General features: G+C 39.2%; 1 protein-coding gene across 1 annotated transcript in view; it reads left to right on the top strand.

The window, feature by feature from the left end:
- The window catches only part of CARMIL1 (capping protein regulator and myosin 1 linker 1), a 337,821-nt gene that overhangs the window by 114,388 nt on the left and 195,695 nt on the right, over positions 1-27,738 (top strand). Inside the window, exons 3-5 of the mRNA XM_019668166.1 lie at positions 3,829-3,879; positions 14,112-14,171; positions 25,890-26,011. Of these exons, the coding sequence (XP_019523711.1) occupies positions 3,829-3,879; positions 14,112-14,171; positions 25,890-26,011 (233 nt within the window). The remainder of the gene's footprint in view (positions 1-3,828; positions 3,880-14,111; positions 14,172-25,889; positions 26,012-27,738) is intronic.

Raw genomic sequence — 27,738 nt, 5'->3', positions numbered from 1 at the left:
TTTGCCCCCCTGTTTAGGGAGCATCTTATCTCAGCAAATATTTACTGGGGACTGGCCACTCTGAGCAGACCTCATAGACCAAAGAAGAGCAGATCCCACAGTGGCCTAAGTCATGGACCCAGAGTATAGGAAGGTAACTGAGAGACCTGGCCCAAACCCTTTTTATTTTAAGTGGGGGTGAATTTAGGTCCACAGAGATAGTAACTTGTGCAGGGCTACGTTACTCAGAGAGTTTTAGGCCAACCCAGGCTAAATCTGGTAACTCGCTTCTTAGTTTAATACTGTTATGGACATTTATAATTTTCTTATAATATTGAAATATAAATAATAATAACAAACACTATGTAGCACTTTCATGTGCCTTCACACTTCTAAGTACTTTCCATGTATTAACTCATTTAATCTCACGGCTCCATGAGGAGTAGGTGTTATTGTTGCTCCCCTTTTGTAGACAAGGAAACTGGGATACAGAGAATGGTAAGGAGCATGCGTGAAGTCACACAGATAGTAAGTAGTGAAGCTTGGATTGAAACACTGGCAACCTGACCCCAGTGTTTGTCCTCTAAACTAGTAGGACAGGGGTTGACAGCTTTTTCTGTAAAGATAGTAAGTATTTAGGCTTTGGAGCCATAAAAGTCTCTGCTGCATCTACTCAGCTCTGCCTTGTAGTATGAAAACAGCCAGAGGTGATACATTAAATTATGGGTGTGGCTGTGTCTCAATGAAACTTTATTGATAAAAATAGGTGGGGTCTGGATTTGGCCTACAGGCTGTAGTTTTCAAGTGCACTACTAGACTATATGCCTCATCAGGGCACACCTATTAATGACAGTAAGAAAGATACAGAAGTATGGTGACTTAGTTTTATAAGGAATTTGGGGCTAGAAATTACACTAAAATGATGTATTGTCTTATATTCCTTTTGGGTAAAGTGTCCCCTGCTTTGGCCAGAGAGGGTCTTGGTCATCATAGCTGTGTACGGAGGGATGTTCTGAGGCTGAGAGCCAAGAGAGATTTTATTCTCCCTCAACTGCCTGGGTGACCTTGCTCAAGGCCCTTAGCATCTGTCACTCATACTCGCACAATGGTAATAATGATCCTTGCACCTGCCTCTGTCCGCCCTGAAGTGTGTTTTGGATTAATGAAGTCTTGTTCATGATATATTTGGAGCTGGAAATTTGGAAAAGGGGGAAACTATGAAATGGCCTTCATCATTTAGTTTGCTTGCCAATTAGAGAGCACTTTGGGGGTATAAAACCATTTTTGAATGTTTACCGTGTAGAGCCCAATTTTAAAGTCAAGGCATTCTTGATAATCTGCAAGAGATAATGTGGATTTAGGGGGCATGAATTTATGGATTACCTGTGCAGCAGGAGGCTTTAGGCAGTAGAGTAATTTAAGAGGGTGAAACAGGTATTATTTGAGTTTTTAATAAATGTGCAGTGAGAGGGTTCCTTAGCCAACCTCATTATGTGTCATCTTTATAAGAAAATTGAGACTTTTCTGATAAGCTGTGAGTCTTAGCAGTAGAAAGGATTTTTATAAATGCTTCCAAGTAAAATTTTGAAGTCAAAACTTGAACCAAGAAGCCTCAGAGGGAACCAGGCTGCCTGTTTGCATTTCAATGAAAGAGAGAGGAAATTCATTGCAGAGGTTGAAAATGTGGTTTGCATGCTAAGACTCTTGTGGAAGAATGGGCCTCCTGGAGGAGGTTGGGAGGGAAGTTACGGCTTGCCCTTGGTGATTAAGGTTGCTTGGCTGAGCTCATAAACTCCTTCTGATGCCCTCCATGTTTTTTAAGCTTTGCAAGAACATTCTTCTCCTTCAAGGTCAAAAATATATATTGAACTGAAAATTTCAGCCTAGGAGATATCTCAGAATTTCTCTGGGTTTTATTGTTTTGTTGACAAACTGTCACTTAAAAATCCAGTAGGTGTAACTACTTAATCTTACTTTGGGAATCTAAATTTAAGATGCTGTCACATCGATTATTGTGACATAAGAGCTGGTATTTGGCAAAGACCTTCTGGGAGCCGGGCTATGACTAACTTCATTTGTATCTTACTTAAAATAACAGTGTTAGTTCTGCAGAGGAATATTCTTCTTGTTTTATAGGCACACTGAAGCGTAGAGAAGGTATTATAACGAACTCTGTCAGGGTTAAACAGTTATAAGTAGCAGAGCCAGAATTTGAATTTGTCTTCCTGATTCCAAAACCCAAGCAAGTAGGGTGACCAAGAGCCCTGGTTTCCAGGACGCAGGATTCTCAGTGCTAAAACTCGACCATCCTGGAAGAGTTGGGAGTTTTCCTGTGTGATCCCCCCCCCCCCCCCCCCCCCGACACACCACACACACACACCTGTTAGAAGCTGTGTATATGCTATAAGACCTCCAAGGCCAAGATCCTAGGGCCGTCTTAGAGCCAAAAAGAAAGCTAGGAGATGGAGTTATTTGGGATTCCCAGTGTGAATATAACCCCATTTCATCTGTTGGCCCAATTTATGTTGATAGCAAAAGGCACAATTCTTGGAACAGTAGCTTCTGTGGTTTTTCATTCTTGCTTTAAAAGTATTGCTACACTGTTGTGCTCATGATGGACAGTCTTGGGAAAGGCTGGGTCACTTAGGAAGATTTCACCCATTCCACCCCATCCCCTTCCAAACCTGCCTCTGGGAATCCTAGCTGACCACCAGAAATGGGGACCACCCCCCACCAAGTTCTGCCTTACGTGCCTGGGCTCCCTTACGGATGTGTCTCTTTTCAAGCAAGTTATTTTGGCCTGTGTCCAATTTTTGTAGGGCACTGTGTGTTTACACTGGCTTTAAAATATTTTTATAGAAAGGGAGTTGGCACACAGGCCACAGAGTGAAAGCAGACAGGATCTTTAGAACATGATATATCTTCAAATGGTCAAGAAATGATCTTTACTCAAAAGGTGAATCCATAGGCACATTCTGGAGTTTTTATTCTCTTTAAAAATGTGCTGACCCACTTAACACCCTGTCAGTGGCCCCTAGAAACTCCCTGTGTTGACTGTTCAAGAGACAGCAGGCCATCTGATGCCTCGCTGCCTGTGGGAGACCTTATTCCCCAAAGCGACACTTGTAAGATGGCAGAAGGCTAGCCTAGGCCAGTGCTAGCGATTGCTGCCACATGCCAGTTGTTTCGGTACCGTTTTGAGATAAGTTTTTAACACTTATTAGCTAGATTACACAGGGGGACCTTGTAATCACTTAACTACCAGTGTGCTCATTGTATGATACTACCCAAAGGCGTCTTGTCATTTTTATTTCATGTTTTTTTCAAGTTTCTCTGTGAATATGTTGCAAATGAAATACCCTTCCAGAATGCAGTATTTCTTTTGTGATTGGTGTCTGTTGTTTTGGCAATAGGCATAAATGACATACAAGGCCTCAAGTGATTAGCATAGAGAAAGCACTGGGAAATGGAGGGCAGCGTGAAGGCAGGGGGAGTGCCAGAGGAAGGAGAGAATGAGGAGATGGGGTGGGGCATGGTGGGGACAGTGGCAGTAACATCAGGGAAAAGGGATGGAGGGAAGTGTAGGGAAGCAGACGAGGAGACACAGATAGACTGAGATACACGTACAGGATCGGGTAGACAGATACAAAACAGAGACACATAGAAGGACAGAGACCCACATATGATGAGTGCGGCAGAGACAGACAGACAGACAGACAGATGGGCAGACCAGTAGGGACTGGTCCTGTTTCTTATGATACCCAGCATCCTTCATTCAAGTCCTATGGGTAACAGCAGAGCCTACCAGGCCCACTGTGTGGTACTTACGATGCTTCTTCTGTCTTACAGGTGCTTACATCATGCCGAGCCTTCCTTCTTACAGCACGAATCCCCACCAAGGTAAGTGCTGATGCGGTTCCTCCTTCACACACACACACACACTCACTCACACTCACACACTCACTCACTCACTCCAATTCTCTCTCCCATACCAACACAACACTCACTCCTCAATTACGTAGACTTATGATTTAGGCTCATGTGCCCAGAGTTCTTGTAGCACACCCCCATTTTCCTTCCTTCCCCCAGAAAGTACCTAATGTTGTGATGATGGACATTTTTACTCTTTGTTCCCTCTCTGTGTAAAGTTGTCCCAAGAGAAGTGCTGAAGCATTCTGTGCTCCGTGCCCCTGATGCTTGTGGATTCCAGTCATTTTTCTCTCTCACTTGGGGCATGGAGTACACTTTCTTCATGTCGAGTTCTTAATTTCTTTGGTCCAGTGATGGCAGATTTTCCCAAGGTTTTGACATGTGGGAAGTCACCTTCACAATTCTAAGGAGTACATTACCAGCAACGTGGCTACCTCAGCCGTTCTCCACACACTCTTGGTGTTGCCTAGGAAATAGCATGGTGCCACATTGTTCTTTAAAAGATCTATTTAACATTTTACATAAGATGTCCTTTATAATATGGTGCAAATTAGAATTTAGGCTGATAGATAGCTCATGAACTACCCCTAAGAATTGATTCTTTTATTTCTTTTATGGTAACAAAAAGGTGTTGAACAATTTTATAGGATATGCGCTGATCGGTAACAAGAAATTGAGAAATTTTTTCCTAAAAGGATGATGATAGCTATATTTATTGAGTGCCGTTTTAATCAACAAGGTTTACTCCTTAAAGAATGTTTAAAAACCATGATGTAGGCCCCATTATTACTCTTATCATACAGATGAGAAAACTGAGGCACAGCACTCTGCCCAGTCAGACTTCCATGAGTAGGTGACAGATTAATGATTCTCATCAAAGGATGTGAGCAGGGGCTGCTTAACTACATTGTTATTACTAAAATTTAATTAGTTATCTACTAAGCATATTTTAAGTACATTATCTTACTTAATTCGCATAGTAGCCCTGCAGGTGATCTATTACAGAAGAGTTCAGAGGATGCAAAGTTGACTTGTATCAGGATTCACAAGTAATGGATGGGTGAAAGAAAAGTTAGGCTCACTATGTCCTACGCTTATCCCCTTTCCACTGAGCTGAACTGTCACCCCTGCCCACAGACCCAGGAAAATGGGTGAGGTGTGGGAGATCTTTCAGCCTTTCATAGTATGATGTGTTACTTGCTCATTTTCTTAGTCCTTCCTAGCTTAAAATTCAACATTTGGCCACTGTTTTGTGAATACCTTCTCATGTGCTGGATGACACGGTACTGTAGTGCAAAGGCCTGTTTAGGACTTGTAATCTAAAGATTTGTAGGATTTTCACTGAACTTTGTGAAGATACCAACCCACAGTACTAGTCAAAGTCTTAAGCTATCCGCTGCCATTTTTCTTTCTGATCATACAAATGCTAAATTTTATCATTTCTCTGAAGAATGAGAAAGCTGGCCCTAGGCCCTTTTGATAATATAACGTGAGTCTGTATGTTTATAATGTGTTATAAATGAAATCATTTTTTGTGTAAATCATGTTGGGCCAAATTACCTATACATTAAAATACCTGAAGGCAGGATAGAAAGAAGTGAATTACCATTATCCCACTTGTAAAAAATAAATTGCAAAAGGAAATTTAGGGGCTCGAGAAAATAGTCAAGCAGCCTCTCAATTAGAGGGCTCCTGGATCCTGTGTTTATCCTAATTAAAGACATTGTGATGAAGCAGTAGGTGTCACCATGTTTCCCCAAAAGTAAGACCGGGTCTTATATTAATTTTTGCTCCAACAATCTACATTTATTCATTTATTCATGTACAAAAATCTACATTTATTCAAACAGTCATGTCTGGCTGATGATCTTAACTGGGGCTTATGTTTGAGGTAGAGCTTATATTATGAGAATTCTGAAAAATCATGGTAGGGCTTTTTTTCTGGTTAGGTCTTATTTTCGGGGAAACACGGTATTTCCTCTTAGGAAGTCTCCTGCCCCCCTTTGCTGGCTGATCCTGGACTGACCCTCCCTGCTCTGCCCCTGAATGAAGGGCCAGGTTCACCCATGATGTGTCTAATGTTTCACATCAGCCTGGCTTGGGTAGTTGGGACATTGGTTCTGATTTCTGATCTTGTTAGTATCACAAATGAAGAAAGGCCGATTTTCTTCCCAAGTGACCTACATGCAGGTTCCCCCACAAAGAAGGCTGGCTTTCATGCATTATAGGACACCTGGGCCAAGAAGCAAAACCAGTGGCAATGCCATTAATTTTCTGGGGGAATAATTATATTCAGAACAGTCATGTACAATAGGCACTGATTATGACATAGGTTTCTCCTCTTTTCTTTGGGGGCTGATTAAACATTTTTTCTTTTATCTTTTTATGAAATGTACCACCTATACAGTCAAATGCCCAGAATAGAAATGTTCATCTCAGTGATTAATCCCAAAGCAGATACCACTGCAGTCACACCCAGATGAAGAAATAGAGCTTTGACATCACCCCAGAAGGCCTTAGTTCTGCTTTGGGCAGGTGAGGGTGGGTAATTGTCAGATCAGGGAAGGGTCAGCAGAGAAGCTGGGTTTAAGGCTCACCCTCCCTGTCAACCAGGCAGATAAAGGGGTCTTCCACTGGTAGGAGGGTATAGCAGGATGAAGGACCACTTTCTTTTGAGGAGCTGGGATGTGGGCTGAGGGTTATGGAGGAGGCTGTGTGGGAAGGGAAACTGGCTGGAAAGTTGGCAGGACTTGGGCTGGCTGATGGGAGGAACTGTTGCCTATGCAGTAGTGGTAGTCACTTAAATGTAGTCACATAATCGCATTCAAATTTGTTCTGTTGCCTGTGAGTTGGGGACTGTCTTGCTAGTGGGAGGGGATAGGCTAAGTGAGAGAATGGTGGAAAAGCTATTGATGGTTTGGGCTGATCCCTTCCTATTATTAACCAATTGCTACTATTTGTAGCTCTGTCTTAAAAATGTCCTGAGGTCTTCAAGCAGCCTGCACATGTCTCAGCTTTCTGACTAGCCCCTTGCCTCCTCCTGCCCAGTGATAGTCCTCAAACTGTCTTTGGGGTGGGCTGGAGTGGGGGAAGGGCCATTTAGGGGGATGTGAGAGCAAAGGCCTATTAAAAATAGTCATGGATGAGATTAGAGAGAATGATTTGAACCTTGCTATGATGCCTGTCAGTAAGTCTTAGAGCGTCTCCTCCTCACCATTAACAATATGATGATATCAGCTACATTTTCATAGCTGCTGGGATGTAAGAGTGTACTTGTTGAGTTCTTCTCCCACTTAACCAGCAGGCATAGGCTGGCACCAACTCTGAGTCGCAATCAAACTGGCCAAAAACATTCGTCCTGCCCAGATGGTTCCCTGAGACCTCGCCCCATCCAGCTTGCGCACTAGCTCTGAAGCTCTTTCAGCAGCTGTTCCACGTAAGCACTGGCCTCAGCCTGCATTGTGGACTTTCCTACAAACCCTCAAAGGTCCACAAACCCCAAGCAAACAGCAAACAAACACACTGGCCTTGGTGTGCCTGGTACCTACTGCTAAGCGGCTCCTAGCCGGGCATCGGTGGCAGCTGGCCTCAGAGCCCAGCTTAGCCTTTCGCAGGCACCTCCAACCCCAGCACAGTTGGTTATGAACCACAGATCACTTTCTAGCTCCTACCATTCGGCTCAGGCTGGACACAGGCAGCAGCTGACCTGGGCCTGCACTAGAGCCCCTCCTAAGAGACCCTAGAACCAACACACCTGGTCACTGGCTTCAGACCACACCAGAGTACCACCGAATTGGCTTCACAAACAACAGACCAAAGAGTGGACTCATCAAGGACCAGAGACCCGCAAAGGCAAACCCTACTCTGTGGGGTCAGTCCCCACACAATAGCTCATACAGCGCAGTCATGGCCAGTCCTCACATCCAGTCACCCTGAGGGTCAGTCCTACTCACTGACGTGACAACAGCAATCAAGACTCAACTATAAAAGGACTGTACACAACCTACACAAGGACACCTCTGGAGCACCCGGCTCAGAGACCAGGGAGACTGCGCCACTGGCCCCACAGGACACTTTCTACAGAAAGCCACCCTGCCAAGACTGAAAGATATAACAGATCAACCTAATACACAGAAACAAACACAGAAAGGTAGCCAAAGTGAGGAGACAAAGAAACTTTTCCCAAATGAAAGAACAGAACAAAACTCCAGAAAAACAAAAGAAATAGAGGAAAGCAATCTACCAGATACAGAGTTCAAAACACTGGTTATAAGGAGGCTCAATGAAATTAGGGGGAAAATAGGTGAACTCAGTGAGAACTTACACAAAGACGTACAAACCATAAAAAAGAACTGGTTAGAAATGAAGAATACAATAACTGAAATGAAGAATATATTAAATGGAATCAACAGCAGATTAGATGAAGCAGAGGATCGTATCAGCAATTTGGAAAAAAAAAAAAAGCAGAAAATGCCCAATTGTAACAAGAAGAAAAAAGAATTTTGAAAAATGAGTATACAAAGGTCTGACAAGTAAGTTCGTGAAATTGTTGCAACGATGTTGCTAACCTTTTTTGATATCAGAGGAATTATTTATTATGAATTTGTACCAACTGGACAAACAGTTAACCAAGTTTACTATTTGGAAGTGCTGAAAAGGCTGCGTGAAACAGTTAGACAACCTGAACTTTTCACCAACAATTAATGGATCTTGCATCACGACAATGCACCAGCTCACATGGCATTGTCTGTGAGGAAGTTTTTAGCCAGTAAACAAATAACTGCATTGAAACACCCTCTCTACTCACCTAATCTGGACTCAATGACTTCTTTCTTTACCCAAAGATAAAAGAAATATTGAAAGGAAGTCATTATCATGACACTCAGGACATCAAGGGTAATATGATGACAGCTCTGATGACCATTCCAGATAAAGAGTTCCAAAATTGCTTTGAAAAGTGGACTAGGTGCTGGTGTCAGTGCATAGCTTCCCAAGGGGAGTGCTTCAAAGGTGACCGTAGTGATATTCAGTAATGAGATACATAGCACTTTTTCTAGGATGAGTTCGTGAACTTAATGGTCAGACCTCACATTTTAAGGGGCCGCTGGGACAACATCAAATGTACCAACATTCACATCATAGAGGTACCAAAAGGGGAAGAGAGAACAAGGGATTGAAAACCTATTTGAAGAAATAATGATGGAAAACTTCCCTAATCTGGCAAAGGAAACAGACATACAAGTTCAAGGAAGCATAGAGAGTCCCAAACAAGATGAACTCAAAGAGACCTACACCAAAACATATCATAATTAAAATGCCAAAGGTTAATGAGAGAGAATCTTAAAAGCAGCAAGGGAAAGGCAGTTAGTTACCTAACTAGGGGAGTTCCCATAAAACTGTCAGCTGATTTCTCAATAGAAACTTTGCAGGCCAGAAGGGATTGGTACATAATGTTTAAAATGATGAAAAGCAGGGACCTGCAACCAAGATTCCTCAGCAAGGTGCTCATTTAGAATCAAAGGAGAGAGAAAGAATTTCCCAGATAAGAAAAAGCTAAAGGGATTCATCACCACTAAACCAGTATTACAAAAAAAAATGTTAAAGGACTTGGGGCCGGCCTAGTGGCTCAGTTGGTTAAGAGCTCGCTCAAGAGTTTGAGCTCTGAGCAACAGCGGTTTGATGCCCGGCCCAAGCTGAGCAGCCGCTGAGCTGCCAACAGGTAGCAGGATGGCTCAGCTAAAAAAAAAAATGTAAATGAATTAAATGCTCCAATCAAAAAACTTAGGGTGGATGAATGGCTGAAAGGATAAGAAAACAACACCCATACATATGCTGCCTACAGGAGACCCACATCGCATCTTCAAACACACAGACTGGAAGTCACACTACCTGATAAGAAAATATACTACAAGACTATAGTAACCAAAACAGCATGATACTAGCATAAAAACAGACACATAGGTCAATGGAACAGAATAGTTGTAGAGAGCCCAGAAATAAACCCAATCCTATATGGTTAATTAATCTATGATAAAGGAGGTAAGAGTATACAATGGGTAAAGACAGCCTCTTCAATAAATGATGTTGGGAAAACTGGACAGATACATGCAAAAAAATGAAACCACCACTTTCTTAAACCTTATACAAGAATAAACTCAAAATGAATTAAAGACTTAAATGTAAGACCTGAAATCATAAAACTACTAGAAGAAAACATAGGTAGTAAACTCTCTGATATTGCTCTTTGTAATATTTTTTCTGATCTTTCTCCTTGGGCAAGGGAAACAAAATAAAAAATAGGACTACATCAAGCTAAAAAGTTTTTTCACAGCAAAGGAAACCATCAACCAAATGGAAAGACAACCTGAATGAGAGAAGATATTTGCCAATGTTATATCCGATAAGGGGTTAATGTCTAAAATATATAAAGAACTCATACAACATAACCCCCTCAAAACAAACAATCCAATTAAAAAAGGGACAGAGGAGCTCAATAGAAATTTCTCCAAAAAGGACATACAGATGGCCAATAGACATATGAAAAGATGCTCAGTGTCACTAATTATCAGGGAAATGCAAATTAAAGCAACAATAAGATATCAACTCACATCTCTCAGAATGGCTATCATCAACAAATCAAAAAGCAAGTATTGGTGAGGATGTGGAGAAAGGGAACCCTTGTGCACTGTTGGTGGGATTGCAAATTTGTGCAACCACTGTGGAAAACAGTATTGAAATTTCTCAAAAAATTAAAACTATCATATGACCCAGCAATACCACTTTTGGGTATTTATCCAAAGAAATTCAAAACACTAATTCAAAAAGATACATATACCCCTATGTTCATTGGAGGTTTATTTACAATAGCCAAGACATGGCATCAGCCCAAGTGTCCATCGATAGATGATTGGATAAAGAGGTGGTACATATACCGTATTTCCCCAGGTATAAGATGCTCCCATGTATAAGACGCACCTTAATTTGGGGGCCCGAAATTTGAAAAAAGTGTAATACATAAAGTTATTGAACTCAAGTTTTATTCATCATAAAATTCATACAACTCCTCATCACTTGCAGGAAATGCAAGTAAAAAAATCTACAACCACTGTATAAGACGCACCATTTTTAGACCCCAAATTTTTTGAAAAAGGGTGTGTCTTATACATGGGGAAATACAGTATACAATGGAGTATTACTTGGACATTAAAAAAAATTAAATCTTACTATTTGTGAAAACGTGGATGGGCCTAGAGGATATTATGGTAAATGAAATATGAGGTGTGATCAAACAATATGGTAAATGTTTAAGTAAAAAAAAATTATTACAGTAAAAGATACATTGCCATTAATCCTCCTCAAAATCCTCTCCCTCGCTTTGAACACACTTATCCCATTGTTCTTGACACTTTCTAAAGCAGTTCTGGAAGCCCTCTTTCGTGAGTGTCTTTAGTCATGTTGTCATGGCTGCCTCAATGTCCTGAATCATTTTGACTTTGGGGATGAGCCAGAAGACGGATGGTGCCAGATCCGGTGAATCAGGTGGATGAAGATACACCATAATGGGTTTTTTTGTTGTTGTTTTTGACAGAAATTGCTGTACCGAAGTAATGTGTGACACAGAGTGTTGTCATGATGGAGGGTGAAACCATTTGCCCATTTCATGTTAATGTGTTGTTCATGATCCTTGATTTATGGCACACTTTAAAAGAAACCTTCTCTCAACGGTAGCCCACATCCCACTGACTGCACCTAAGGTTTGACGCACCACTTCCCATATTGAAGATCCCTGCCTTTCTGTTGGATGGCACCTGGCAGCAGCATTCACCGTATTTTGTGATCACAACGGAAGGGCTCCATGTCACACATTGCTTTGGGTATGACAATTTCTGTCAAATAAAAACATTACGGTGTGTCCTCATCCACCTTATTCACTGGATCTGGTACCATGTAACTTCAGGCTCTTCCCCAGTCAAAATGGCCATGAAAGGTAAATGTTTTGAATCAATTCAGGACATTGAGGCAGCTACGACAGTGCAACTAAAGACACTCACAAAAGAGGACTTCCAGAACTGCTTCAGAAAGTGACAAGAATGATGGGATAAGTGTGCTCGAACTGAGGGGGAGTATTTTGAGGGGGATTAATGGCAATGTGTCTTTTACTGTAATGAAATTTTTTTTTTATTTAAACATTCACTGTATTGTTTCATCACACCTCATAAGTCAGACAGGGAAAGACAAATACCATATGTTCTCACTTATATGTGGAATCTAAATACAAAATAAATGAACAAACAAAACAGAGAGAGACTCATAGATAGAACAAACTGATGGTTGCTAGATGGGATGGGGGCTGAGGGGCTGGGTGAAAAAGGTGAAGAGATTGAGAAGTACAGATTGGTAGTTAAAAAATAATCATGGGGATGTAAAGTACAGCATAGAGAATATAGACAGTAATATTGTAATAACTATGTATGGTGTCAGGGTGGGTACTAGACTTATTCACAGCCACTTCATAAGTTATATAAATGTCTAACCACTATGCTATATACCTGAAACGAATATAATATTATATAATATTGAATGTCAACTGTAATTGAAAAAAAAATTGAAAACAACAGTACATTTATTTAAAGATAGTTCATATAACAATTCGGTATGACTTCTAAATGAAACAGTCTATGAAAGATTGAATATTGATAAAGGTGAATTATTTAAAATTACTGTCTACTTAAGACTGTTAAATTGTTAAAGGCTGAAGGGATGGGGAGGATAATAATTTAGAAAATGTCTACCCTCAAATTGCTTGGCAAGCGTCTTCAAGTTCTCACTCCCAAAGGAAGTTGGGTACTCTGCATTAAGGGTGTGGCTCAGAGGAAATGCCACTAGACCAGCCAGTGTGCTTAACTCAAAGAAGCTTTGGCATTAAATCAAAGGCTAGCTCATAAAAATATGTTAATAAGTTTTAAATTTAAATAAATGTAGATATGTATACTTTTTAGAAAATACTTCCCTGCTCTAAGTGACTTTTCAAAACCGAACCAAGTATAGATCTTGATAATGATAGGTAAGAAGGTTTCTACTCTCATTGAATGTTTAAAATGAGCCTCTAATGCTGCATTTACCTCTTGGAGGACAAGATAAGTGTCTCATTGCTTTGTCCATTTCTGATGCTGCCACGTAGTATGCCTTCCATAAATATCTGCTGGTTGATGAAGTGAGTAATGAAAGAATCTACTTCCAGACTTCATCACCATACTTCACGATATGTAACAGGAGATTCAGGAGTCTTCTGTTCTACGATTTACCCATCAAATGTGTAATGGTATAACATACCCCCAGGGAGCAGAACTAAGGGTTTGGGGGTTTGTTTCTGGATTGGTTCTTTTCTCATTACCTTTCTGGGTTTAAGGCGAGAAGGCAAAATCCAACTCCTTCCTCCCTTGTCTCTAGTCCTGTGCCCAGGAACTGTTTGCTCTAGTAGGATGAAAGACTACAAAACTGGGAGAAAGATTAGTGGCTGTTGTCCAGGAAAAAACAGGCCAAGAGTGCTAGACTAGAGACATTTTGAAGAAAAACAAATGATGATTATAGAAGAGATGAAAGGGCATTTGTTATTTAAATAGATAGGAAAGGAATCATTTACATGCAAAAAGACTTTTATTTAACTATGTGTGTTTCATTTAAATGTGGTTGAAATTTCCTCAATATTGTTTGTGTAAATCCATTCAAAATATGAATTTTTATGAAAGATGGCAGAAGAAATGATGACCCCAGTAAGTGGTCAGAGTGTAACCCAAAGAGATGAAGGTTTAGAAAGGAGGGAAAACCAACATTCACTTCACCCTGATGTAAATTTCTGAAGCAAAATTTTGAAATGAAAGAAAAAAGTATATTTATGACTCGCTTCATACATTCATTTCTCTGAGTAACTACCAGAGTAGAAGTATAAAACTTTCCATTGGGTTTGTTTCTGGATGAAATTTAAAAAGTGAAACATGCACCTTTCTTGCAATGGTTAGGGATGTGAATAATATTTTTTTCTGAAATATGATCAGTCAAGGTCCTATCTTATTGAATGAATGGCGATGTCAAACCAGCCTACCTTTAGAAGTTGGTACCATTTCTAATTGTAGCATTTTTACCTTGAAAAGTGTTTTAAAATCCTCATTACAGGTCTTTATCTCCCCCTCCTTCAATTGCAGCTCGAGTTAACCTTCAGCTACTTGGAGATTCATGGTGTCACCTGTAGCAAGCCAGCTCAGGTGAGTGTGAACAGCAGAAACCTTGTTGTCATAACTGCAAGGTCCTCACCTCTTGAGTTTCTGAAACTGTGAAACATGTTTCTGTTTTGTTTCACTGTTGAATGTTTCTTGAGATAATGTAGAAAAGCAAGATTATGGAAAATGGAAGTTTCTAAATGAGAGACTGCACAGGGGCTGTGTGGGCAGGAGTCGGGAATTAGTTCTGATAAGGAAAACATTCTTCATAACTCAGTTTGAAAAGAACTAATTAGCTCGTTAGCAGACAATGTAAATGTTAGAGTGCTGTTCCTTAGAGATTTTGTACAACTTTCAGCATTAAAATTTCATAGCTATTATACAGTATTATGTAAGGTCTTTCTGGGAATATAGTGATAAATGAATTTTTTGGTATTAATAAAATATAGACTTTTAAAAACAGCTTTAAAGATTATAATACAGTAAACTGAACTGTACAATTTGATAACTTTGATATATGTGTCCCCGTGAAACCATTACCATGATCAAGATACTGAACGTGCCCATCACCCCCAAAGCTTCTTTGTATACCTGTCAACACTCCCCCCTGCCCTCCTCCTCAGCTGCAGATACCTATTCTCTGCTGATGCAGATTAGTTTGCATTTTCTAAAATTTTAAAGGAATGGAATCATACACTACATACTTTTTATTGCCTGCCTTCTTTCAGTCAGTATAAATATTTTGAGATTGATTTATTTTGTTCCATGTCTCAATAGTTCATTCCTTTTTATTGCTGTGTAGTGTTCTGTTGCGTGGCTACTTCACAATTGGCTTATCCATTCACCTGCTGGTGGACATTTGGGTTGTTTCCAGTTTTTGGCTGTGGCAAGTAAAGCTGCCATGAACGTTGAAGTACAAGTCTTTGATTGGACATAGGCTTTTGTTTCCTGTGGGTAAATATCTAGGAGTGGAATGACTTAATCGTATAGTTGGTATATGTTTAATTTTTTATGAAGTTGCCACACTGTTTTCCAATGTGGTTGTGTCATTTTACATTGCCACCAGTAGTGTGTGAGAATTCCAGTTTCTACATACCCTCCCCAACACTGACATGGTCAGTCTGTTTAATTTTAGCCATTTTAATAAGTGTATAGTGCTTTTTCATTATGGTTTTAATTTGCATTTCCCTAATGACTAAAGATATTGAGCATTTTTTTTCATGTACAACAATCATTTTATTTAATTGATTTATTTCTTATTTCAGTTTTATTGAGGTATAGTTGACAAAAAAATTGCAGGATCGTTAAATGGTATATCATGGTATTTGATATACATACACATTGTGAGAAGATTCCCTCTACCTGGTTAATTAACACAACCATCATTTCACATATTTACCTTTTTTTTTTCTTTTTTTGTGAGAACCTTTAAGTTCTACTCTTAGAAAATTTCAATTATATAACACAGTGTTCTTCATTATAGTCAAATGTTTTACATTAGATCTGCAGAACTTATTCACATTATAGCTGAAAGTTTATGCTCTTTCACCAATCTCTCCCTATTTTTCCCAACCCCTAGCCACTGTTAACCACTTTTATTCAATAAGTTTGACTGTTTTTTTTTGTTTTGTTTAGTTTTTTGGCTTCTACATATGAGTGAAACCATGTAGTAATTGATTTGTCTTCTTTTGTTTGGCTTATTTCACTTTGCTTAATACCCTCAAGGTCTATTTTTGTTTTTTCAAATAAAACTTCTTTAGTTTATTATAATGAAATTAAGATATGGTGCTATTACAATACATTTAAATATGGATCATCCTATAAATACAGTTGTTTTTTTTTCAGTACTTTGTTTTTTTATTGTGAAATAAACATTTTTTAAAATTAGTTTCAGGTGTTCAACACAGTGCAGTAGTTTTACTTTTTATCCCTCAAAGTGACAACGCCCCTCCCCCAATCTGCCGCCCCACTTCTCCCCCATACCATCATATCTATTACAATTCCCTTGACTCCACTCCCACACTATACTCCACGTCCCGTGACTAGATATATATTCAATTATAGTTGACATACAATATTATACAACATCACCTTCAGGTATACAGTGCAGTGATCAAGACTCTACCGCATTCGTGAAGTGGTCTCCCTAACAAGACATGTGACCATCTGACTCCCTACAAAATATTTACAACATTAATTATATTCCCCAAACTATCTTTATTGTAGTTAGCTATTTATGCTGTCTAATCCCTTCCCTTCGCCCTCATCCCCAACCCCCTCCCATCTAGCAAACATCAGTTGTTCCTCTATATCTCTGAGACTATTTCTGTTTACTTTGCTCGTTCATTCAGTTTTTTAGATTCCACACATAAGTGAGATCATATGGTATTTGTCTTTTTCCGACTGACTTATTTCACTTAACATAATAGTGTCTAGGTCCATCCATATCGTTGCAAATGGTACGGTTTCATTCTTCTTTATAGCAGAGTAATATTCCATTGTATAAATGTACCACAGTTTCTTAATCCAGTCATCTACTGATGGGCTTTTCGGTTGTTCCCAAGTCTTGGCTATTGTGAATAGTGCTGAAATAAACATAGGGGTACATATATTTTTTCGAATTAGCATCTTGGCTTTCTCTGGATAGATACCCAAGAGTGGAATTTCTGGGTCATATAGTAGTTCCATTTCCAGTTTTTTGAGATACCGCCATACTGATTTCCATAATGGCTGCACCAGTCTGCAGTCCCACCAACAGTGGACCAAGGTTCCCTTTTCCCCACAACCTTGCCAGCACTTGTTGTTTGTTGATTTATTGATGATAGCCATTCTGACCAGAGTGAAGTAGTATCTCATTGTGGTTTTTATTTGCATTTCTCTAATGCTTAGTGAGGTTTAACATTTTTTTCATATGCCTGTCAGCTATCTTTATGTCCTCCATAGAGAAATGCCTCTTCATATCCTCTTCCCATTTTTTAATTGGGTTGTTTTTTTGGTGTTGAGTTGCATGAGTGTTTTATAAATCTTGGATATTAACCCCCTACCAGATATATCATTGGCAGATATCTTCTCCCATTCAGTAGTCTGCCTTTTTTATATATATTGTCAGATTCCATTTGTTAAAATTTTGTGAAGAACCTTTGCATCTATATTAATGAGTTATTGGCTGTAGTGTTTTATTTTATAAATGTTTCTGTTTGCTTTCCATATTAGAGTAATCATGGACTCACTCAGGGACTGGGTGAGTGCTCACCAGTGAGCGAGTCCGTGTTCTGGCTCTACTGGTTCTGTAGCCGCCTCAGCCTCACCGAGCTGAGCAAAGAGAGTCCTCACTAATTTCTACTGCCAGCTATTGTAGAAATCCTCTTCCCGGCAAAGCAATTCTGGGCTGGTGAGCTCGATGTGGGGTCGGAGGGTCTGTTCCCCAACTGGAGAAGCCTCCCCACCGCTGAGGTGTCCCTCACGGGATTCGCCCTCTCTCGTCTCTGCCCCTCCTACCAGACTCGACGTGGCCTCCTCTTTAAGTCCTTCGTTTAGAGGTTCTGCTCATCTAGTGTCCAGGGAACTTCCGAGGTTGAACGTTATATAAATTATTTGTTATTTTGGTGTGATCCTGGGAGGCAGTTGGCACAGTGTCTGTCTATTCCACCATCTTCCAGCATAATCCTTGAACGTCTTTTTATTTGCCATCGGATATCTTCTTTGGTCAAGTGTCAGTTCAAATCTTTTACTATTTTTTAAACTGAGTTGTTTATTTTCTTAAAATTTTAAGAGTTCTTCATATATTCTAAATACATGTCCTTTATCAGAGATGTGATTTATATGTATTTTCCTCTCAGTCTGCAGTTTATCTTTTAATTTTCTTTATAGTGCCTTTCAAAGAATAGAAGTTTTAAATTTTCATGAAGTCCAATTTAGCAATATTTACTTTTATGGATCACGCTTTTTTCGTGTCAGCTTGAATAAATCTTTGCTTAATGAAAGGTCACAAAATGTTTTATGTATTCTAGAAGTTTTATAGCTTTAGGTTACACATTTAGGTCTATAATTCATTTTGAGGTAATTTTTGTATATAAAGCAAGCAATGTATCAAACGGATCAGTGTTCCGTTTTCTTCTTCCTCTTCCTTCCCCACCCCCCCCCTTTTTTTCTCATACTATAGTATATCCTCGTGTTCTAGTGCCATTTGTGTGAAAGAATATTGTTTCCCCTCAGAACAGACGTTCACTTTTGTTGAAGATCAATTGTTAATATACATGTCAGTCTATTTATGGACTCTTTATCCTCTTCCTTTGGTATTTATGTATCTTTATGCCACTACCACACTGTCTTGATTACTGTAGCCTCATAGTAAGAATTGAAATCAGACAGCATTAGTCTTTCAACCTTGTTCTTCATTTTCAAAGTTGTTTTAGTGATTCTAGGTCCTCTGCAATTCCATGTGAATTTTAGACTTGGTTTGTATTGAAGCTATGGATCAATTTGGGGGAGAATTGACATCTTAACAATATGGAGTCTCTGACCCAAGAAAATGGCATATTTCTCCATTGATTTGGTTCTCTAATTTCTCTCAATTGTATTTTGTTGTAGCTTTTAGTGTACAGGTTTTATGCATCTTTTGTCAGATTTATTCCTAAGTATTTGATATTTTTAATGCCATTATAAATGGTATTGTTTTACAATTTCAATTTTCTGTTTCTTGCTGGTATATAGAAATACAATTGATTTTTGTATAGTGCTCTTGTATCTTGTATCCTGTTACCTTTCTATACTCACCTATTAGTTCAGGTAGCTTTTTAAAATAGATTGCATCATTTTTTTAGACAGATGACTGTGTCTTGTAAGTAAAAAACCTGTCTTGACAGTTTTACTTCTTTTTTGAATATTGATGCAGTTTATTTCTTTTTCTTGCTGTATTGCTGTTGGGAGAAATTCCTTGTGAGCTTCGTGGGCTCTGAATGTCTTGCTGGGTATGAATTCATTCTATGACTGTGCTTTACCCAGGCTGGTTCTCAGGGTTATGTGTGCAGTAAGCAGCCTCAGAGGATGATGGAATGTTTCCCTCTGAACGCAGAGCAGACTTGCTTATTGTTTAGCATGAAAACAGGAGATCCCCCAAGATCCAGGGTTCCTTTCCTGTAAGGAGTCCACTGTGTGTGCACACATTTGTCTGAGCCCTCCATGTCACCCTGTGGGACTTTGGGGGTCAGGGAGAATCTATGCAAACATGGTGCCCTTTACTGTGTCATGAATAACAAAGTGCTTTATCTCTGACCCTGGAGCCTCCTAGCTCCTGCCAGCATTCATAAAACAGAATTCATTGGTTTGTCAGTAGGGTAGCATGAAAGTAGCCCCACACAATTGCACTAGCTAATGCCTCCATTACAGTGCTGAATATGAGTGGTGAGAACAGACACCTTTGTTTTATTCCAGTCTTCGAGGGAAAGCATTCATCTTTTTCCATTAAGTGTGATGTCAACTTTTTCCATTAAGTGTAATGGTAGATGTAGGTTTTTCATAGATGCCTTTAATCTAGTCAGGAAGTTCTTCTATTCCTAGTTTGCTGAGAGTTTTTATCAGAAATTAGTGTTGGATTTTGTCAAATGTTTTTTCTCTATCTGTTGAGATTACAGTGTGTGTTTTCTTTTTAAATTGTTAATATGGTGATTTATATTGATTCATTTTCCAATACTACATCAACCTTTCATTTTGGGATTAATTCCGTTTGGTCATCATATATTATTTTTTATATATATTGTCAGATTACATTTGTTAAAATTTTGTGAAGAATCTTTGCATCTATATTAATTAGTTATTGGCTGTAATGTTTTATTTTATAAATGTTTTTGTTTGCTTTCCATATTAGAGTAATCATGGACTCATAGGGTGGGTTGGAAAGTAGTTCTTCAACTTTTAAAGAAACATTTATAATTCCTCTTTAAATGTTTGGTTTTAATTTACCAGTAAAGACATCTGTGCCTGGAGTTTTCACTTTGCTAAGGTTTTAAACTCCAAATTCTATTTCTTTAATAGACATAGACACATTCATATGTTTCTTTTTGAGTGAGCTTTGGTAGTTTGTGTCTTTTAAGAAATTTGTCCATTTTGCTGAGAGATCCAAGATGGCAGAGTAGTAAGCACCACACCAAAACACATCATAATGAAAATGGCAAAGGTTAAAGACAGAGAGAATCCTAAAAGCAGCAAGAGAAAGACAATTGCATACTTATAAAGGGAACTCCCATAAGACTGTTGGGTGATTTTTTTAAAACAGAACTTTGCAGGCTAGAAGAGATTGGCACAAAATATTCAAAGTACTTCATTGCTGAATATCACTATAGTCACCTTCGAAGTACTCCCTTTGGGAAGCTATGCACTGATGCCAGCGCCTAGTCCACCCTTCAAAGCAATTTTGGAACTCTTTCTGGAATGGCCATCAGAGCTGTCATTGTATTACCCTTGATGTTCTGAATGTCATCCACATGTCTTCCTTTCAATATTTCCTTCACCTTCGGGTAAAGAAAGAAGTCATTGAGGGCCAGATCAGAGGAGCAGAGCGGGTGTTCCAATACAGCTATTTGTTTACTGGCTAAAAACTGTCACAACAGTGCCGTGTAAGCTGATGCATTGTTGTGATGCAAGAGCCATGAATTGTTGGTGAAAAGTTCAGGTCGTCTAACTCTTTCACGCAGCCTTTTCAGCACTTCCAAATAGTAAACTTGGTTAACTGTTTGTCCAGTTGGTACAAATTCATAATGAATAATCCCTCTGATATCAAAAAGGTTAGCAACATCGTTGCAACAAGTTTGCAAACTGAATTGTCAGACCTCATACATACAATGAAATATTGCTCAGCCATGGAAGAGAAAGTGTTCTTACCATCTGCAGCATCATGGATGGACCTGGAGGGTATTGCCCTGAGTATGTCAGACAGAGAAAGACAGATGCAATGTGATTTCACTTGTATGTGGAATCTAAAGAACAAAATAAATAAACAAAACAGAAACAAACTCATAGAAACAGAGAACATTTTGATGGCTGCTGATGGGAGAGGAGTTGAGGGGATGGCTAAAGAAGTGGAAGGGGTTACGAAGTGCAAATTGGTTATTACAAAGTAGTCCTAGGGATGAAAGGTATAGCATAAGAATAGTTAATAATACTGTGATAACTATGTATGGTGTTACATGGGTACTAGATTTATCAAGGTGATAGATGGGAGGGGGTTTGGGGGGCAGGGTGAAAAAGGTGAAGGTATTAAGAAGTACAAATTGATAGTCACAAAATAGTCATGGGGATGTAAAGTAAAGCATAGTGGACATAGTCAATAATATGGTAATAACTGTATAGTGCCAGGTGAGTACTAGATTAGACAGGGGGAATCACTTCTTAAATTATACAAATGTCTAACCACTTTGCTGTACACCTGAAATTTATATGAAATTTTACTGAATGTCAAAAAATAAAAAAAATCTTTAAAAAAATGAAATTTGTCCATTTCATCTCCATTGCAAATTTATTCATATAAAGTTGTTTATAGTATCCACTTATTATTCTTCAAATATCTGTAGGGTATCATTCCTGATATTGATAATTTGGTTCTTCTCTCCTTTTTTTATTTTCATATCAGACTGGTTAGAGCTTTGTCAATTTTTTGATCTTCTCAAATAATTTGGTTTTATTTTTTTGTTTAAAGATTTTATAGGGGAATCAGGGAAGGGGAACAGACAAGTTGCTGTCCTTTTGTTCTTCGGTCTAGTTGTGAAGGACACTGCTTCACTGGCCCATGTTGGTATTGTGATCATTGCTCTCTTCCCGGGTGAGGCAGATTGGTTGCCGGCCATTGGATGGCCATTCACGGCAGCTCACACCAGCTGCCGGCCGCTCACGCTGCCTGCCAGCCACACACGATAGCTTATGGTAGCCCACTGCAACAGGGGAAGCAGCCTACACTGTCACCGACGACTCATGGCAGCCGAGCTCCAGGTCGAGCTGTTGTTCACCATCTTAGCTGTAGAGGGCGCAGCGTCACTGGCCCATGTGGGATCTGAATCAGAGGCCCTGCTGCTCAGAGCTTGCGTTCCCAAGCCAGCTGTTAATCAATGAGCCACTCGGCCAGCCCATCAAAGAATTTGCTTTTTGATTTCATAGATTTTCTCTGTTGATTCCATTGCTTCTTGCTCTGATCTTTATTACTTTATTTCTTCTACTTTTTGTTTTGGCTTTCAAAACTATAAAGAAAATGTGCATGTGTGTGTACACATGTGTGTGCCTGCATATGTGTGTGTAGTTTGTTGGTAACGTTCCTAAAATAAATTATCTAAATTGTCATTTTATGTTGATTGAAATTACTTACAAATCCTTGGAACCTTTCCATAGTTCATCTTAGAGCAATGTTTTATCCTATGTGTTGATCATTCTCCAGAAACTGGAGTTTGGATGAAAAATTATAGCTTCCTATGTTTGCCTATTTGGATAAACCTATTGGCTTGTAAGTAGGGCATCATCACTCATGAATAATGATATAACCAGGGCCTTGTTGATTTTCTTAAATCAGAAATGTTTACATTTATGATTTGGGGTTTGGGATGCAGAGGAAGGGCACTATTAAAATGTTAGTGCCAAGGTTGTGTTCAAAATATAACTTGGGTATTTAATTATGAGATAGGATGTCGATGCATCACTAATTTTCCCATGTGGTTGCTGGGACAGGTCTTATCCCGCTTTGTAGTCCTGTCCCTTCCATACTTCTGACATTCAGAGGAGCTGGGTATAAAACAGTCAACCTTAGTCCCATGGAGGTGTTCTGTCACTTTACACACCGAAAGAATAGTTCTGTAATGTGACTTCGTTTTAACTTTGTCCCATGGTGTGTCTGGACCTTGGAGATGAAATTATAGTGAAACGATAGTCCTGCTTCCACAAAGAGGCTAGCAGTTCAGACAATGGCTATACCAGTCACTTAGTCATATTCAAAATTTGATGTTTCAGAATTGCCTGGGGTGCTTTTTAAAAATAACGATACCTTCAGTAGCACCCCTTTCCCTGTCACTCACACCTCCTCCCTTCCTCCCCACAGGATTTAGTATGTCTGGGGTGGACATTTTTATTTTCATCAAGTGCACCGTTTGATTTTGTTGTTCCAAAGGTTGAGAACTAACAACTTGTGTAATCCCAGACCCTTGATGTTTGTAATTTGTATTTTCTCTTCATAATATCATAAGGCTGATAGTGTCTGCCTGTGGCACTCATGATCTAGCCTTGATTAGGACATTGTTTTCTAATGTTCGCTGGGATTTATTAACGATTGTCATTGTTATTTTTATCATGATTTGATTATAGTTTGCATTCAGATAAAATGTGTGGGACATACATATTTTGTTGTATGTGTGAGAGTGATGTGTTATTGAGTTAGTAAAATGTGGCTTTTACTCTTGCTATTTTCCTCTTCCTTGTGGAAATATAGGACACCTTGATCATATTCTCCAAGCCTCATTCTCATAGCTCTTTCTGGTGTTCAGGTTCTGTTGCCTTCATGGCAGTAAATCGAGGCTAGCAGTTAATAAAGTTTTATAGTTCCTGGATTTTTGGACTGTTTCTTGTACAACTAAAACACCTGTGATTTTTTTTTTAATTATTAGGTTAATTGTTTGCTGTGTCATAGAATGCTTTTGGCAAATTATCCATGGCTGTTTCTGTTGGAGGAAAAATACTTTGCAGATCTATTGGCTGGGGTTTAGTAAAAAATGCTTCTCTTAAAGTTTAGCCAGATTGTTGTTCTGCCTTACAAAAGCAGGTGGAGTTAGACATTTGAATCTTAAATAAGGTGCTATAGCTTATATTTTTTATTATTATTTTAAATTTGTATTGGAGGTCATGGATTATGTCCTGCTAGGTGTCTAAGCAAAAAATGTTCCAAATGTTCTGTTTTTCTCCAGCTGAAATAGCAGGGAAAAAGGTATTTGAGAGTGAGATTTTCCTGATGAAATGATTTACTGTGTTAGTCTCACTGCCATCACTTTGTTGCTCTTTATGTTAGCAAAGGTGGTGACATCTGTAGGGCTGTGCAAATGCTTTCATACAAGGTTGAATTTGAAGACTTCATTTCTTCCCTCACCTGTCACCTTTTTTTTCTTCCCTGTAACTCTATTCAATCCTGTGTAATTAAGGATAATTAGGTGTTAAGATTAAGTGGAATTAGAATGAGCTAATTACTAATTACTCATACCCTAATTGTGAACTGAGAAGATGCACTAGATTTGGAGAAAGTAGGGGTACCCTGTAGTGAACAATATAATTACCTGAGGTTGGAAAGTTGGGGACAGGTTGAGAATGCAGACACTGATGGCTTTCTCCCAAAGCATCTGCTTCCTAAAGCATACACAGATAGGTGCACATGGAACATCTGAGCTAACTGCACAAAGTGGCTTTGGTCTCACTTAAGACTCCTCATTGAGGTAGCCTGGGGTTGATCAGTAAACACCTCCAGTTCAGTAAACACTTTCTATGCTATCAATTTCTTGATGAACATGCTGCAAATTAGGATTAAAGATATGTTTTTATATAGGGAGCCAAGTAACTGGCACAGAGGTTGTATACACTATATACTTGTTAACAGATTTCTCTAAGGGTACTTCTGGAAAAGTAGTATTTTCAGGACTCAAATCACTTAAGTCTTTTTCTTTGATCTCATCATTTTTACAGATAAATTGCATTGCTTTTCCTTCTAACATAAACACTTTGAAGGACAGATTATTATTATTTTTAATTTGGCTAATTTAAGGTCAACCTAAAACAAATCTAAAAACCGCTTTGTTAATCCAGTTGATTAGTTGCATGTTAAGTGTGTTCCCCCATCAAATTTTTGTACAAATTAAATAACAACAGGAAGTAAATGTATGAGGATATTTTGAGGTGGTGATAATCCAAAGTGACTGCATTTTATGTAAATACTTTTGAGATCCAAGATGACAATATATTTTTTAAGTGATTTAAGTTGATTCTTTGTATTTAAAATGTGTCCATAATCAACCTATTGGTCTTTTTGCGACCTGCACTTTTTTTTTTTCAGGTTGATTTCTACTTATTTATAGGACTAGCTATATAACCTCAGTCTGAATAATTCTGGTATAAGCTTTGGACATCTCTAGCAGTTAACTGCAAGAATGACTCTTTGCCTAGCACTAAACATTTATTACCTTGTTCCCTTTATATAGTCCTTTCCAAGTATCCCCTCTTCTTAGGAAAGTTGAAATTTTTATAAGCATTTTATTTTTCTTTTGTACCAGGCAAAAGGTTTTAACATTTCATTTAAATACCTCATGAGGTTTCTTGTTTTTAAAACATGTTTAAAAAATAAGAAAGGTACCTCTCAAATTGCCCTCAGGCATCCACTGAAGGAGATGTCTTACTTAGACTGGATAGTAGGCCATTGCATGATGACATCTCAAGACAAAATCTTGGTAAAAGGAAAAGCCATGTGCAAATGTGGAAATTCAGTCTCCATCACCGGTGGGGTATCTGTTTGAATCTGTAGTTTGGCCCTTACCAACTCTTGCTTCAGTTTTTGGGTGTTTCTGACAACTTGTCCACCTTCTATCCAAATACTCCTTTGAGTCTTAAACCACGAGTGTTATTTTAAGGAAGTGCTTCTGAAAAAGCGCAATTGTATTAGTGTATATCAGTGTGAATATATAGTTTGTTATTTAAAATTTAAAATTCAAGGAATTGGAGTCATTATTAATCAGTGCCCATCTGGTCTTGCAGATGGTCGTGGAAACTGAGAAGTACAGCCTGTCCATGAGGATGGCTTCATCCGAGGATGTGAGTGAGGTGCTGGCTCACATCGGCTCCTGCCTGCGGAGGATATTTCCTGGCCTTTCTCCAGTGTGAGTTCTCCTGCAGAAGGGTGTGGGGAGCAGAGAACTTTTCCCTCCTCAATTTGGCAAATAAGAACATGCCTTCCTCCCACCCCTTATCTTAGTTCCTCTCTCACACTTCCTTCTCTTAAACACCTAGGTGGGGATGTTAGGTAGGCAGGTAGATATGTGAGGCTGGAGCTTGGAGAGAAGGTTCAGGACTGGAAATGTAGCACATGTGAGAGTCATTAGCGTAAAGAGGGTCTTGCTGCATGACTGTTGATGAGGTCACCTAGAGAGAGCAAGTGTCTTGACCATGAACCCAATGCTTAGAGGTTAAGTTAAAGAGCAATAGCCTAAAAGGAAGTTGGGTAAGGATTCCCTTGGAAAACCAGAGCTTGGAGGAGTTTCTGAAGGAAGGACTGGTAATTGCAGACTGAAACTGGGCATTGGACATGCCGAGGGCAGAGGGTGGCCAGTGAGTTGGCACCATGAACGGTTCAGGCCTTGAGCAGAGCAGTTCTAGTGTTTGGTAGGGAGAGGCTGATGCCCTGACTGTGAAATTAGAAAGTGGATGTGGTATGTGTGGAAAACTTCATGGAGAAGTTTAGCTCTGAAGGGGAACTGACAAGTAGGATATAGCTGAAGGCATGTGAGGAATTACAGGAGATTTTTGTTTGTATTCAGAATGGGAGATATTAGAGCATATGGCTATAATGAGGGGAATAATGTAGAAAGTCAGAGATTGTTGCTGGAGACTGAGTAGTAAGTCAGCGCTATTCTGGAGAAGTTAAGAGGGACATAGAGCACAGGACATTACTGTCCTTCCTTCTAGCCTGGGAGCTGCTTGAGAAAAGGCTATGTTGTTATTAATCTTAGATTGCTAGTCCTTGGCACATAATAAATACTCACTGAGATTTTGCATGAGCCCATAAATTTCATGCTTACTTGGTGCCTAAACAGTGTTGGGTGATGTGACATTAGAACATATACAAGTTAGCAGACAGTGGCCCTGCCTTAAAACCATGGACACTTGAGCTCAGGTGACATAAAGCAGATGAGACAGTAGGTGACTGGGTGGAGATGGGCAATGAATGAATGCAGGCTGGCTGTGCAGAGGAGATCTACCTGAAAAGGATGGAGAGAATTTACAGGAGGGGGTGGGGAAAAGAGAGGCAGTTCAAATGAAGGTACCCATATGAAAGAAGGTGCAGATTATATTTAGAAAATGACTTGGCAGAGAATTTAAATAACTTAAATGTACTTGACTTTCATTTTGTTTTTGTGTTCAACACACACAGTTAGCTTGTCAAAATAAACTCTTAGTATTTTGTGACTTGTATGATCTGCCTTTACTCTTGAAGTTCCTTAGATTATATTACATGATTTTGGCCAGAGAAATGTATAATTATATTGGTGTTGGTAATTGTGCTAGAGAGGGTGGAGAAGTGGGTAACCATATCCTCTCTTCTACATTCCTAGTATGCCTGAAGTTAAAACTGTCAGGGAAATACTTCCTTTACATAAATAATATAGAACATGCAAAATAAAATATGTCCCCAGCGACCTCTTAATAAGTTGGAGAAAATATGAAACTATATTTGGACTCCTCAAGCCTTATTTGAATCATTGGTCCATGAAATATATGACCTGAGCCATCCCTCATCTCCCTCCGTGCTCAGGGCACTTCTGGTGGGGACTGGTCAACAGGAAACAATGTATGATGAGCAGCAATCAAGAATCAGGAGGATAAACAA

This window comes from Hipposideros armiger, unplaced genomic scaffold (genome assembly GCF_001890085.2).
Source record: "Hipposideros armiger isolate ML-2016 unplaced genomic scaffold, ASM189008v1 scaffold_519, whole genome shotgun sequence".
NCBI lineage: Eukaryota > Metazoa > Chordata > Mammalia > Chiroptera > Hipposideridae > Hipposideros > Hipposideros armiger.
This window is presented reverse-complemented; position numbering and strand designations above follow the sequence as displayed.